The 14,155-nt window shown below is 35.4% G+C and overlaps 1 protein-coding gene across 1 annotated transcript in view; it reads right to left on the reverse strand.

Moving 5' to 3' along the window:
• Positions 1-14,155, reverse strand: part of LOC122657717 — a 22,120-nt gene continuing 7,965 nt past the window's right edge. The window contains exons 2-8 of the mRNA XM_043852515.1: positions 13,590-13,594; positions 5,045-5,257; positions 4,368-4,603; positions 4,015-4,273; positions 778-957; positions 548-703; positions 1-427 (exon numbers count right to left, since the gene is read on the reverse strand). Coding sequence (XP_043708450.1) covers positions 254-427; positions 548-703; positions 778-957; positions 4,015-4,273; positions 4,368-4,603; positions 5,045-5,074 — 1,035 coding nt within the window. The 5' untranslated portion in view covers positions 5,075-5,257; positions 13,590-13,594 and the 3' untranslated portion in view covers positions 1-253. The remainder of the gene's footprint in view (positions 428-547; positions 704-777; positions 958-4,014; positions 4,274-4,367; positions 4,604-5,044; positions 5,258-13,589; positions 13,595-14,155) is intronic.

Raw genomic sequence — 14,155 nt, forward strand, 5'->3', positions numbered from 1 at the left:
TTTCACAATAAATATACATGAGAATGTCTGTCAGCAATCCAAAAAACCAAAAACTCCAATTGGAGTGAGGAACGGGCTAAAGAGTAAATTAAACAAAAAAACTGCTGAAAATTCAAGCCTGTGTTATGCTGCATCCAAAATTTTCAACTGGCTGGAGGGACGGGTGAAGGGGTGAGGGGTCAGTGCTGGCTTTTGTTGGGGAAAAAAAATCACGGGGAAAGTGTTGTTATTTACATCACCAGGTGGAAGAGAACTATACTTGATAGTCTGCATGGAGGAAACTCTCGTACCGCGTTCCCTTCAGTGTCTTGTGAATATCATCCCAGTTCTCAACCTGCTCTGATAAAGACCCTTTGTGTATTTTCACTTGACGGCTCTTAAGCTTCCTCTGTGGAACCCTTAGAAAGTGTTGAACCTCCATCAGCTTCTGCAGGAAAGAGGAACTTGAGCAATGCAGATTGCATAACACAGTAGAGAAAAAAAATAATTTGTTTTTAGAACATGGAGCATCGGCACCACCATGTCCAATGGATGGAAGATATCTTACAGTGCTGTTCTTTATGATGTCCTCATAGTAAAGAATCATGTGGCGTGTGCTTTTGAAGTATTCTAAAGCTTTGGCAGTCATATCTTCCACTTGCTTCAGATTGGGAATCAACAAAGTGGCATTGATAGTAGGCTTGTATGTTGCTAGGATTTTGGCCTGCAAACAATTAGAAACCAGATTAAAGATCATCCTATGAGCACACACATGAGAGAGAGAGAGAGAGAGAGCACCTCATGTGGTGAATGCACATGAGACTTGTGAGTCCCATTTATCAGCTTAGCATCTTTGTCATAAGAATTTGCAACGACTGATATCATCCTGCGTAGCAGATTTCTCCGAAAAAGAAATATTGCAGAGACGCCCCTCCGATTGAAATATTCTACTATTTCTTTGTGATGTGCCATCACACCCTGACGATTAACCGTGGCAAGACACCCAACTTTTTCAGTATGTTACCCGCAAAAACAAGCATCATAAATAGGATCTATTTCCCCAAGATAGCCCAGGGGACCAACATAATATGCATGTATATGAGATTAGACTCAGAATCAAGGGGACAAATACCTCCATGGGTTTGAACCATCTGTATAAATTGCATACACACAACTTCTACCAATTGATCAATCAAGCAAGCACGGAAAAAAAAAAACAGGGAATGCCAATCGCTAATAAAATTAAATTTAACCCCCCCCCCCTCACAAATAGGTACAGATTGTCAGCACAAGTAAAATGTGCATAAGTAGGTAACTGATTACTTGAAGAAACATCTGGCTCTTCCTCACAAATAGGTACAGATTGTCAGCACAAGTAAAATGTGCACAAGTAGGTAACTGATTACTTGAAGAAACATCTGGTTCTCTCCCTACAAATATAAAATTAAATCATCAGCCTTCCAGTTGTCACCTGAATTACTGTGAAAAGATTGGTTTGGCAGAACCAAAACAAATCAGAGAGTTTTATTACATCTGGCAACAAGAAGTAATTATCATAGGCTAAAGCAAAAGTTTGACAACTATTCTGAAGAAGTTGACAAACTTGTGATCGTCACTGATAGGTTATATGACATTAGCACTCATAACCCCATCTGATAGATTAGGAGAACCAATGCCACTGGAGGAAAGAGAAGCCAGATCTGATGGAGGTAGAATAAGGATGAGAAAATTTTTATGGCCAAGTGAGCTTGGGATGGGACCATCTTTATTCCAACTTCAGGATAACAAGCCCATGGGTCAAGGATGATTTCAGATTACAGCTGGTTACTGATGTACCTCTTTCTTTTGTTTCCCTAAAAGATTGAACAAAGCTTTCTCCCCTCCAAAACAGTATAGTCATCTATCTTCACATAGCTTAGCTTAAGGAAATGGGTGTTCTTTCCACATTTGATACACTGTACAATTGTACAATTCTCAAAAATTTTAATGTATATTCTGGATTTGTAAATTGATCATTTTCTTTTGATCAATTCGAATGTGAAATCTCAGTTGTCTGATTAAAATAAGAAGATACATGCTCATTGATAAAGAAATATGTACCCCAGAGGTGCCAAAAACAGAAGTTTCAGTAAATTGTTCTTCATGCTTATACCACCAAAACAACTCAACAAAATGATAAGCAACACTGAGCATTATCCCTGTGGAGCGCCAAATGATATTGTCTTTGTTGACATAGTCTGTTCATAATAAAAAAATTACCAGAAGTAAGCAAAACTTTCAATATAGAAAGTCGAACATCCTTAACCAAAGAAAATTACATAGGAGCTCTAAATTGTGACATGAATCGTAACCTTGTCAACATTGTTAAAAAGTGCTCTTGACCCACATCTTCTTCAGACTACAATATATACAAAATAAAGGAAATTGTTCTGTTCACGGAAACTTGTACCCAAAAGGGCCAAAACCAAAAGCTTGTTAGATTTCCAATGGACACTATTTCACCCCCAAATTTCACCTTAACCATGCTGCCATAATTATCCCCATGCTTCAAGCCACCAAATTGACAATTTTGGGACTTCAGTTAAGAATTCTACATTTGTCTTTCACATTACACCATTAAGAAGCCACAACAATATCGAGCTTTAAATGTCTTCATCATTTGTTTATATATTCTAGACCAAGAAATGATTCTGTATAGTACTATAGTTATACTTCTGTCCCTTCTTTCTCCATAATAGTCACAATAGACAACATCTGAAACGGTAAATTTTATTGAAATCTACAAGAGTGTTTCATATATTTTGTAAACATACAGAACATGACGCCTTGTACCTACTGATCTTAAGATATATGCACCAAATAACTTTAGACAACAATATTCTACTCCCCCCTTGATACATCGATGGGCTTCTTGACTTGCACATTATAACTTTCTTGCCCTTGATTAAAAGGAAGATGAACAAGGGTAACCACATCTACCATGTAACTCCTTGTTCTAAATAAAATGTCCATCCATCCATTATAGCTTATATCAGATATAAATCATTCACTCAAGTGATCCTGAAAATCTTTCCAAGGAACCAAAAGAAAATCTCCTCCCTATCAATGCCTTCTATTTATGTATAACAATATACTCCATTTCATCATAGATTCCAATTTAGATGCTGATTATTAGTCATTGGGAGGTCCTCTATCCCAATGGCAACTCACAATCTTCAAGTACAAAGTATAATCATACGCAATGGATGCTTATACATAGGCAACTTAATAGCACCTCAACAAGAGAGATAACTATCTTATGAAATGGGGCAGAGCCTCATTAACTAAATGGTGATTGCCAATCAATTATATTCGGGGTTGTGGAGGTAAAGAGGTGAGGGTAGATGATTGGACACCAAATGGAGGCGTGCTTGTGGCTATTTCATCTATCACTGACTGGAAGTGTGCAGCAATTTCATCATGCTTTCCAAGTATTAATCATGGCAAAAGGTATTAGAGGGTTATCCAGTGGTGCCCAACCTAACTATACCCATTTTACTAATGCATTAAATCAGCAAGCAAGAATTTCCATTTGTGTTTGCATGGACTTCAAAATTTACAAAAAGGGTGAGGGGGTAGGGAGGGCTGGGAGGCATAAAATCAAAGTTATCTGATGGTTCCTTGCTTTGGAAGTGAATCATGGTAAGTAGTGTAATTCATCCATACACACACACACCAAAAAAAAAAAAGAGAGAGAGAGAGAGAGAGAGAAGCAGGATGGATATTCTTAATTTGGATCCCATCATGAAGCAGCATTAAAGTCGGCATGCTGGATAGGATGCATATGTCAATCAAATTACCTAGAACTGGAATGATCATTGTGGTTAGCTAGTTGATTCACAAAATTTTCAATATCTATGTAATAATTATTTGTTTTTCCTCTAAAAATCAAGCTGACATAACCTTTATTCAATGCAATAAAGGAAAAAAGATTAATAAGAGGGGGAGGTGACATATATATCAGAATTATTGGTTGACTTCCAAGATATGACAAACCTGATTAAGCATCCACTTGAAGCCAACCGCAGCTGAGCATTCATTCTTGGAAGCACTGGTTAACCAATCCAGGTTGTAAACTTTATCCATCGTCTCCACTATTGCTGAAGTGTTGGCTCTTCTTTCTTTGTGAGAGAAAATTTCACCATTCGAGCTTACATTAATATGACTATTTAACAATGTCTCAAACCATCCACTACCAGATCTCTGCATCGATAAGATGGCAAAGAATCTTACAGGATTGCATGCACATTCAGCCCTGTTAATTCATCAAACAACATTTAATGTTGAGCAACGTAACTGTGTAAGTCCAGACCAGGAATTGAAACCAACTGAAAGAATGTCTGAATTACCTGTCATAGGTTTTGGGTATGGGATAGTGCACATAATGAATTTCCCTTGGATCGATATCCAATACACTGCAAGGCCTTTGAACACCTTCTAAACTTAGGAATCTGGCCTTGGTGTGGGATCTTATCTGCTTTATACAAATTGAGCAAATATAAACACCGCAGACCATGGAAAACAATAAGACAACCGTCCTCAATACCAAGGGAGACTTCTTAGGGGACTTTATGACGAGGGTATCCTGTAATGAAGAAGTTATCCAGATGCTAGTAAGGAGGGTGTTCCAAGACCAGAATCAGATGAAATAAGCAAGGTGAAAGCATCCAATCAAAAATACAACCAAACCAATCTATTCGAGCTCAAGAGATCAAGAATTTACAGACTAAAAAATGTAAATTAGAGATGGAGAGAGATCAGGACAGCATTATTTAATAACTTTAAAGTTCGTATGTTTGTGATAAATCAAAAGCAAGAGCAAAATAGAGCTTAAAAAAAATGCAGCAAAAATGCTTAGAACTCTCCAATGAAACCATCCATGTTCGTGTATACCCATCAGTTAATAATCCAGAAAAAAGTCCCCAAATAGAAAACTTGGGAGAAAAACAAAAATCATACTTAAAAATCACCCACAAACTCGAAGGCGGAAACTTGAAGGAGAAAGACATGAACCGAACCAACGCACCTTGCTGAAGAAACAGAGATCTTCTGCCATTCTTTTTCAAAAAGGAAGAAAACAAAAGGGCATTGGCAGTTCAGATTCCTCTATCCTCTCCCTTTTCTCCTCCTCTTAAATTTCTATTTCTCCTCAGACTTAAGATGCTTCAGGGAGTAAAGAAGCTCTTGGAGTTTTTCTTCGAAGAACGACATCAAAAAAAACCTGTACGCTCCTCCTTCTCTTAGATTTAATCTTTCGCTTTATTTCTCTGTAATCTTCTTGCACTCCAGCTCTGTGTCGTCGTTACCTCTGAGCTCTCTGGGTTTGATCTGCAACGGCGTATGCACAAATCCACAATTCGTAATCCGAGTCCTCAGACAAGTCAGACTTGAATTTGTTTTTTTTTTCTTGTTTTAGCCGTTTATTTATTTATTGAAAAATTAAAATTTAACATTCCTTCTTATTTCTTTATAATTTTTTTTAAAAACCAGTTTAATTAGCTCTTTAATTAATATCTAAGAATCATTAAGATACCCTTTTTTGTATTCCTTTATGATTAACCTAAAGTCCTTTTTAACTTTTAATGAAGGTAAGATTAATTGTTATTAAACATGTTTATTAATAGAAGGTTCTGTTTTCCAACCAAAGCAGAATCTTCAATCTTTTTGGCCTCGAACATATAATGAAAGAAAATAAAAGAAGAAAGAAATTTCTACCTTAATTTTTTTTTCCTATGTGATGACGTGGCACTATTGCATGTGAAATTTAATATTAATTGATTAATAATCTAATTATAGTAAGATTCATGAGAAATTTTTGGAAATTCTTGTGGTCCTACTCCAAACTCCTACCTCCTACCTCCAAATCCTACGCGGTTTCATCCGAGTCTATAGTATGGTTTATTAATCAAATTTAGAAACTGTCGATCTCAAATGCTTATCTTCTTTACTCTTTATTATTTTATGTATGGGATGCTTCAAATATACATTTATGAATGTTTTGGTATGATTTATATTTTGATTTGATAGGGAGATTCTTATTGTTTAATGAGCACAAGGTTAATTTGATGGATAAAACAATAAATTTTATGTTAAAAATAAAACATCATCCTTCTTCTTCTTCTCCTTCTCCTCATGATTTCATCACCATCATCGCTATCGCCATCACCACCATCCGCTCCTAAAAAAATTTAAAGAATATATTCTTAGAAATTGAACTATAAAATGGATTCTTATGTTTAAAATATTTCAGATTGATGCAATTACCAAAACAATTTCAATTTCTTGATAGAAAAAAACTAATTTGTTGATTATTTCATTAAATCAATTCGAAATTGAAATTGAAATTGAAATCATACCAAATCAGCTCTTAGGTATCAATTTAGTGATCGAACTGAAAAAGGCTAATGAACCAAATCAAAATCCGAAACTAGACTGACCAAATTTCATATTGGTCCAATTTTGATTTCGCTTTCAAATTTAAGAAATATATTTATTAACAGTCTGGGTTTGGTCTAGCCTGCTATGAATGACCCAAACTGATCAAATGGATTGAAGTCAATAAAACACACTAAAAAACAATGGCTTATTTATTTATTGTATCTTAATCAATATATTATAATTTATAATTGATCAAATTCAAGATATACGGTGTGTATATCTATGAGAACTTAATTTAAAGACCTAATTGAAGTATATATTAATAAAGGCAAATCTTGTTGTAACTAAGGTTGGTTACAACAAGATTTTCTCATGCATCTCAATGATAGTAAATTTTTTCTTTTGGTAAATAATGTTAATAATAGGTGAACTAAGAAGATGAGACTTTTTTTTTTTTTTTTTTTTTTTTTTTTTGTCCTTTGTCTTTGTCTTATTCTCAAAATTTAGCTAATATAGGGACAATCTTGTCATGTCACATGGACAATGACAACTTTTGAAAATAATATAATGATAAGTCATTTTCAACTTATTTTGAAAATTTTTAATCCATAATTAATATAATTTTTATGAATAAAATAAAAGACAAAAACGAGACAAAAATAGTAAGATTACAATATTGTTAATAATATTGATAATCACTAAGGGACCAATAAGCGAAACCAATAAGAGACTGAAATTGACCGGACCAATAGGTAATATATTTTGATTTAGATTTAATACCAATTAGTTTATCAGTACGGTTTAGGACCACCAGTATGTGATAGGGGATCGTTCAGCTTTATCAAAACTATGAATGAGAAAACCTCATTTTATTTTTAGGGAAAAAGAACTCTGTCTGGGAGTGTGGCTTACGCCAACACTCGCATGAGTCTATCTCTCTCCTCCCCATATAAAAAGACAGCTCTGCCCCCTTGTTTTAAGGAAGAGAGAGATAGACACATGGGCGTGCTGGCGTAGGCCACACTCTCGGACAGAAAACTGTTTCCCTTATTTTTATTAGGTGGATTATTATTGTTACAAAGATTTTTTTTTTCAAATGTCATGAGATATGGAAAATTATCTGCTCTATTTTCTGCCCGCTCCATTTCCCCAAGTGCCTCTAATAGAGGGAGGGTGGACCCCACCCAGGCAAGGGTAGGGTGGTCATTTCTGCTCCCCCCCCCCCCCCCCCCATTTGAGGAGCTTGGGAAAATGGAACTGCCCAAGGAATGGAGCCGATAATGATCTCATGAGACATCTATTCTGTATTTCTGTCACGTGGACAAATGATACCCTTTTTGTATTGACATATATCTCATTCATTTGTATTGTACTTTTTGTTAGGGACTTAGGTAGAACTGATCCTTAAAAGTTAGCTATTATGGGGAGGATGCTCAAGTACCTATAAGTCTCTAATATCCATAAGTCTCCACATTAAGTTACTCAGATATGATGTTGATCATTATTTTCGCATTCTGTGTAGAAAACCAACAATCTGCCCCTTTCATGTGGGAGTTTCCGAGTCCCTACATCCATTTTCGCCTAAACTTGAAAAACTCTCTACACCACTCTCCTACTTATAACCAGAGTTTTGGACAATGTATAGGAAACCCTAAAACTTTAATACCCACACAATTATAATTCTTCTTATACATTTAATGAACCCAAAATCCAACCCAATTAGAATTATGTGGACCATTACAAAATACAAGAAATACCTCAACACTCTTGGCATTATTGTATTCTCCCAACTTTGAGTGGAATTTCTACCCAGAAAAAAAATTGTTTGAGTAGAATAAATGGTTTAGATAAAAAAAAATTTAAAAGGGAAAAAAAAGACTACCTAGTCGCGTGGTCAGCGCGATTCCTGTGCTTAAACATAATACCACCCTATCCCATGGAAAGTACTGCCCTACCCCATGGAAAGGCAGAAATTTTGCCCATATCGATACTTATGTGCATTCTCCCATTGACCAGTGTGCACGTATAGGCTCTAGAGTCCAAGCAACAATCTCTTGTCCATTTTAAATTAAAAATAGATGGCATATATTTATCTAGTAATTTTTAAAAATATTATATTCCATCGTTGTATGGATAACTATCCTTATTGTTATTTTCTCTTGAGGGCGACCTCTATTTTGAACTTGGGAAAGAATATTTTGTATCAAATTTTATCCATTTTCGATCGATCTGGTTACTGATTTAATATGATTTCCCCTCCTATTTTAGTCAAGTTTGGTGGGACTTTGGGAGTTAAAATATTTGAAAAGACTTGCAAACGGTCTTCTTAAGCAGACAAAATGAAGTGGATCCATCGTAATTATTTCGTCGTAGTTTTGTTTTTCGTTATAAAGTTTTGGTTTTTTTTTTTTTGATAGAAGTTTTAAAGTTTTGGTGAAGGTGTATGAGCCCGCCCACCCTACATTACAAACACTATAATGCTATATTGGATATCATATCCTGCTTTCCTCATTAACTCGCAAGTGGAAAAAATATATCCTTTCCTTTTAAATAAGAAGGGAACAAGATAACTTTGAGCCGGCAACGTAGGCTATATCATCTCTCTCTTTCTCCCTTCTCCATTATGGTTTGAGGAATTGGTATTGGATCAATCAATTTATATTGGTATGGGTGGAGACCGATACTGATTCCTGGCCGATCATGTGTCAGTGGATTGGTACAGACAAGAGTAAATATATAAAATAAAAAAAAAATCAAAAGAAACGGGTAAATCATAAATCTGATCCAGATCGGTATCACACTGAAACTGATACTGATATTGATTAGTAAACCCCAGTTCTCCACCCTATATTGATTTTTACATTGGGAGTTCATTTTCTCTGCATGTACGTTTACCTTCACCTCCACATATGAGGTACGTCATACGTGTTAACCAGGGTTCTAATAATACTAAGAATCGTTGATGGAATCGGTCATTGTCGACTTCTGATTCAAATCAGATTGGAATCGTCAGAATCAATCAAAAAAACATTTGAATCAGCTTAAAAAGATAATCAAAGAATTCGAGTTAAATATTTGAATACATAATGAAAAAAATTGGGAATCGGTCCTAGCCAATTTCGGGACGAATTAGCTGATTCCCAATTCGATTCACCAATTTTTGAAGCCCTGGTGTTAATATGGTTTTAGTGCACGGTATCGGATTAGATATCGGTTACCTGTAAAACTGATACAATACCGATCTAATATCAGCATGGATCGGCCGTATTAGATAAATTTGCCCCTGATTTTCCTTAAAAAAAACATGTTTTTTGACTGCTTTACCCCTTGTTCGTACTGTATCACCGATATGATATCAACACGGTATTACAATCGGCCATTAACAAAACCGTTATGTATCATTCGTACCTCAAACCATGGGTTATTAACACAAAGAAAAGTTGGAAGACAATTGCCAAGAAAACGAACACTTATCCTTGAAAAGCAGCTAGGGCCGCTGATCAAGGTGGCCGTTCATGTATCAAACACTTTGCATGTTCACCACGTGTGAGAGCACAAAGGAGTGGAATGCATGGGATGCGTGTGTGTGTGTGCGTGAATATTGAACGTACCAAAACTAGACAATTCCCAAGCAAAGAGGCTCTAAGTAAGAGGGAAGGGTGTATCTAGGGTTGTAAATGGATTGGATTCGGTTCGGATAGTGCTATATCTGCATCTGCATCCGATTAGCTATCGGATGGATTCGGATAGTGCTAAATGGATACGGACACGGATATGGATCGAATATTTTATCTGTTTATATGTAAATATAGTTTTTTGGATAGCTATAGTCTATCCGTATCCACATCCGTTTAGCTTTTAGACAGATTCAGATAGTATTAACTGGATACAGATATGAATACGGAAACGGATTTTAACCATTCATTTACACCCTAGGTGTTTCCGCATCGTGCATCGAGTCAAATTGGAACGGCCGGGGAAGTCGGACTATGTATGTTTCTGATAGGAGGAACCGTTTGACAACTGACTTTGTGTTGTGTCGGTCTCACCGTGTTTCCCTCAAGATTCGGCTCCTACAAACCAGGAGTCACACGATACGAGATTGGTCAACTACGTCAACAGTATAACTCCACAAAGGCCCTAAGTCGCTATCACAGTATCACACGATACGATATAACGATGCATTTCTGTTCTTTATTTTTTTGGTAAACGACGATGCATTGCTTTTCAATTCTAATTATTACTGCTTCTCTTTCATTTACGCAAATGTACAAACACCCGATGGGCATTGCGGTCCCAGTTTCTTATGTGTCACTGAGTCTCACCCCCTCCCCCTGAACTAACTCGACAACCCAAATGGATGGTCATGATTGGTTGAGTTTTATTTGATGGGATCATAGCGTGCATGCATACATGCATGCGTTATGAGGCCCTTGTCAATGGGGATTTGAAATTCTTTAAGATTAAGAAATGTGTTCACCCTATTTATTGATTATTTGTAAATATTTACATAATATTATTAGTTAATTCATTTATTAGATAGCTAATCAATTAATGTTCTGTAGGAGTTTTATATTGATAGTTAGTTACGGAAACATCACACAGAAATAATCACAATTAATTGGGGTTTACTCTTACGTAACTATGGTTCGTTACATCGAGTTTATAAACCATAATGTAATTGCCCTCTTTCTTATGGTATAACATGGAATGGGTTTTTAGTTTTTTTGTTAATCATGTATGGGAGAAAAAAATTGTATTATTAATTTAAGGTGGGGTTTTCATGTACAGCCGCATAAGACAGGGTTTCGTCATTTCGACCCCTTATTGTGAGAAAGGGATAAGACCATGCATGAAACCTTTGGCCTATAAGTTGATTAAAAATTGGGAGAGAGAATGCTACTTGATCGTATGCGGTGCATGGTCCCTACGTTCAGACACAATATTGTACAAAATGATAACCACACCCCTATGAAAGGGCGGAAGTCCCATGGGTGTTGCGATCAGCCCTATATCTGGGCATAGGGATCGTGTACCGTACGCAACTAGGTAGCGTTCTCTTTCCTTTAAAAATTATCATATAATTAATGTTTTTGTATTATTTGATACACTTCTAATGATTATAACTTAATGATGTTAGCTATGCATGGATACACTTAGAATATCCTTAATTAAATGCCTCAGAAAATATAAAAAGAGAGATTCTCAAAGATGTTGAGAGTCAGCGGAGAGGATTGTAAGGACTGCCACTATCTTTTGTCGTGGGATTTTTTTAATTAAATGTCAAGGCTTGGTTTTCACTTCTCCTACACAAGTCCAATTCAGGGTTCCATGTTTATGTTTGTTGGGAAAAAGAACACTGCCTGGTAGTGTGCCTTCCACGCTCAGACATAGTCCATGGCGAACCGACAGTTGTGCCCCTCATAAAATGTGACATTTTCTACTGATGCTCCTGTATATGCTATGATTGACCTCTGCAGTGGCATTGAGGTCACATTGCTAGGAAGAAAACCCTCCATAATGTTTGTATTTTATTTAGAAGCAGAAAAGGATCTTTGAGGCGCTAGGGTAGGGTAAACTAGCATCTTTATGTCAATCTCTCTCTTTCTCACATGAAATGACATCACTGTCTTTCAATGTATAATACCATTTTGTCACACCTTATTGGTGGGCTTCTCTACACAGCTGGCTCAAAGAACCCTCTCCTTTTATTTTATTTTTTAATTACGCCTAAAAAATATTAAGATCGAAACAATATAGAATGAAAGAAATGGATGATCTTGATTGGTTGAATTTTATCTGGTAGGGCCATAGTATGCATGCATGTATGCAGAGGCCCTTTGTCAATGGGATTTGAACTTCTTTAAGATTAGTGTTGGTATGTAATGTAAGAGCCAATATTATAAGATTTATCTAATATAGACTGCAATCGAAGACCATTGATACGTCATTGTCATTGTCATTGTAGAAGTTGATGTAGAAACTCACAGCCCCAAAGTAAACCCTCTTGTTGTATGAAGAATTTTGATAGTAAAGTTGAGTTGTATCGATATGATACTATTCTTAAGGATTTAAATCCCCCTAATTGTGCGTATATCGGGTTGACAATGCATTTATACCTCTAAGATAAAGAAACTCTCTAATCACATCAGATACACCTCTAAATGTGATTACACAAAGTTCGAAGGCTACCTATACTCAGTAATTCACTCAAATACGAATATTGACTTCAACAAAATAGAGAGAAAACACTGACCACAACAAACTGATAGTACACAGAGTTTGAAAACAACAGCAAAAAGACTCTCTGATATTGGAAACATAAGCACTTTCAAAAAATAGGAACACTCTCAGTAAGCACTTGCAGAGAACAAGGGCATTCTTTGTATAGTGTATAAATCAGACTGTCCATTGTATATGTAGACGATTATTGTATCTTTACACGTATGGATATATTTATATGTATACAGATATGTCTGAACATATACATGTACTTGTACACATACAAATGTGTCTCTGTATATGAGTTTATATACGGGTGTATCTCTACATCTGAGTCTATATATACATTATATTTTGAATTTAGAGTTTATCCTCACTTATATAGAGACACATCCATATGAGTAATGTGGGATTAAAAAAGTTCACTAACAAATGTTCCTTAGTTCATAACAATTCTACAAGTAAACCCTCTTTTTTTTTTTGTGGTAAACACTCTACAAGTAAACCAAGAGAAGAGAAAAGAAAACAAGAAGGATTATTTTGAAACTTTAACTAACAAAACCAAATAAAATACAACAATTAAGAATCGAGTTCATTCACCCTATTTATTGAATAGTAGTTGATTCATTTGTTAGATAGCTAATCAATTAATGTTTAGTAGCAGTTTTACAATGATAGTTGAGTAAAAATCACGCAATACTAACCACAATATATTAATTGGGTTTTACTATGTAACTAAGTTGGTTATTTTCAATCCTCTACTGTGGAAGCAAAAATTGTGTTATTAACTTAATTAAAAAATTTTATACAATCAATGCTTTTGTCTTATTTGATATACTTCTATCATTATAATTTAATGATGTAGCTATAAGCATGGTTACACTTAAAATATTCCTAATTAAAATGTCAGAGATTGAGAAAGAGAGAGATTCTCGTGGATGAACAGAGTCGGCGGAGGGGACAATAAGGACCCCCACTACTTTTGTCGTGGGATTTTTTAAAATAAATTTTGTATCATTATTTATTATTATTATTATTATTAGGGGGGATCACTATTAGGCTGATGAGGCCAATGAGAGTGCGTGCGGTGGCATCCACTAAGGTGGGATGGTTGGGTTACTAATTTAATATGATTTGATTGATTTTCTTTTTTTACTTTACTTAGGCTATGTTTGGTTGCAAGGGATAGAGAGTGAAAATTTTCAATCCTAAAAGAGAAAATCTTATAATCATTACACCATGTGATTGTATAAGCTATTAAAATTTCATAGTATATGTAGTAATAATACATTTTATATGTAATTTTTATTTTACATTTTAAACTACGGAATTTGATGCAAAGTAAAGTAGAATTTAATAACCAAATATGGAATGATTTAGACTTAGTGATATATTCACATGGTATAACGAGTACAAAAATTCCTTTTTTAGGTATGAAAATTTCGCTTTTCTTCCCTTTAATTCCCCTTGCAACCAAAGGAAGCCATAAGTTTGGTGGAACTTTGGGAAAACTTGGAAACGGTCTTCTTAAACAGAC

The sequence above is a fragment of the Telopea speciosissima genome, chromosome 4, assembly GCF_018873765.1.
Source record: "Telopea speciosissima isolate NSW1024214 ecotype Mountain lineage chromosome 4, Tspe_v1, whole genome shotgun sequence".
In the NCBI taxonomy this organism is placed as follows: domain Eukaryota; kingdom Viridiplantae; phylum Streptophyta; class Magnoliopsida; order Proteales; family Proteaceae; genus Telopea; species Telopea speciosissima.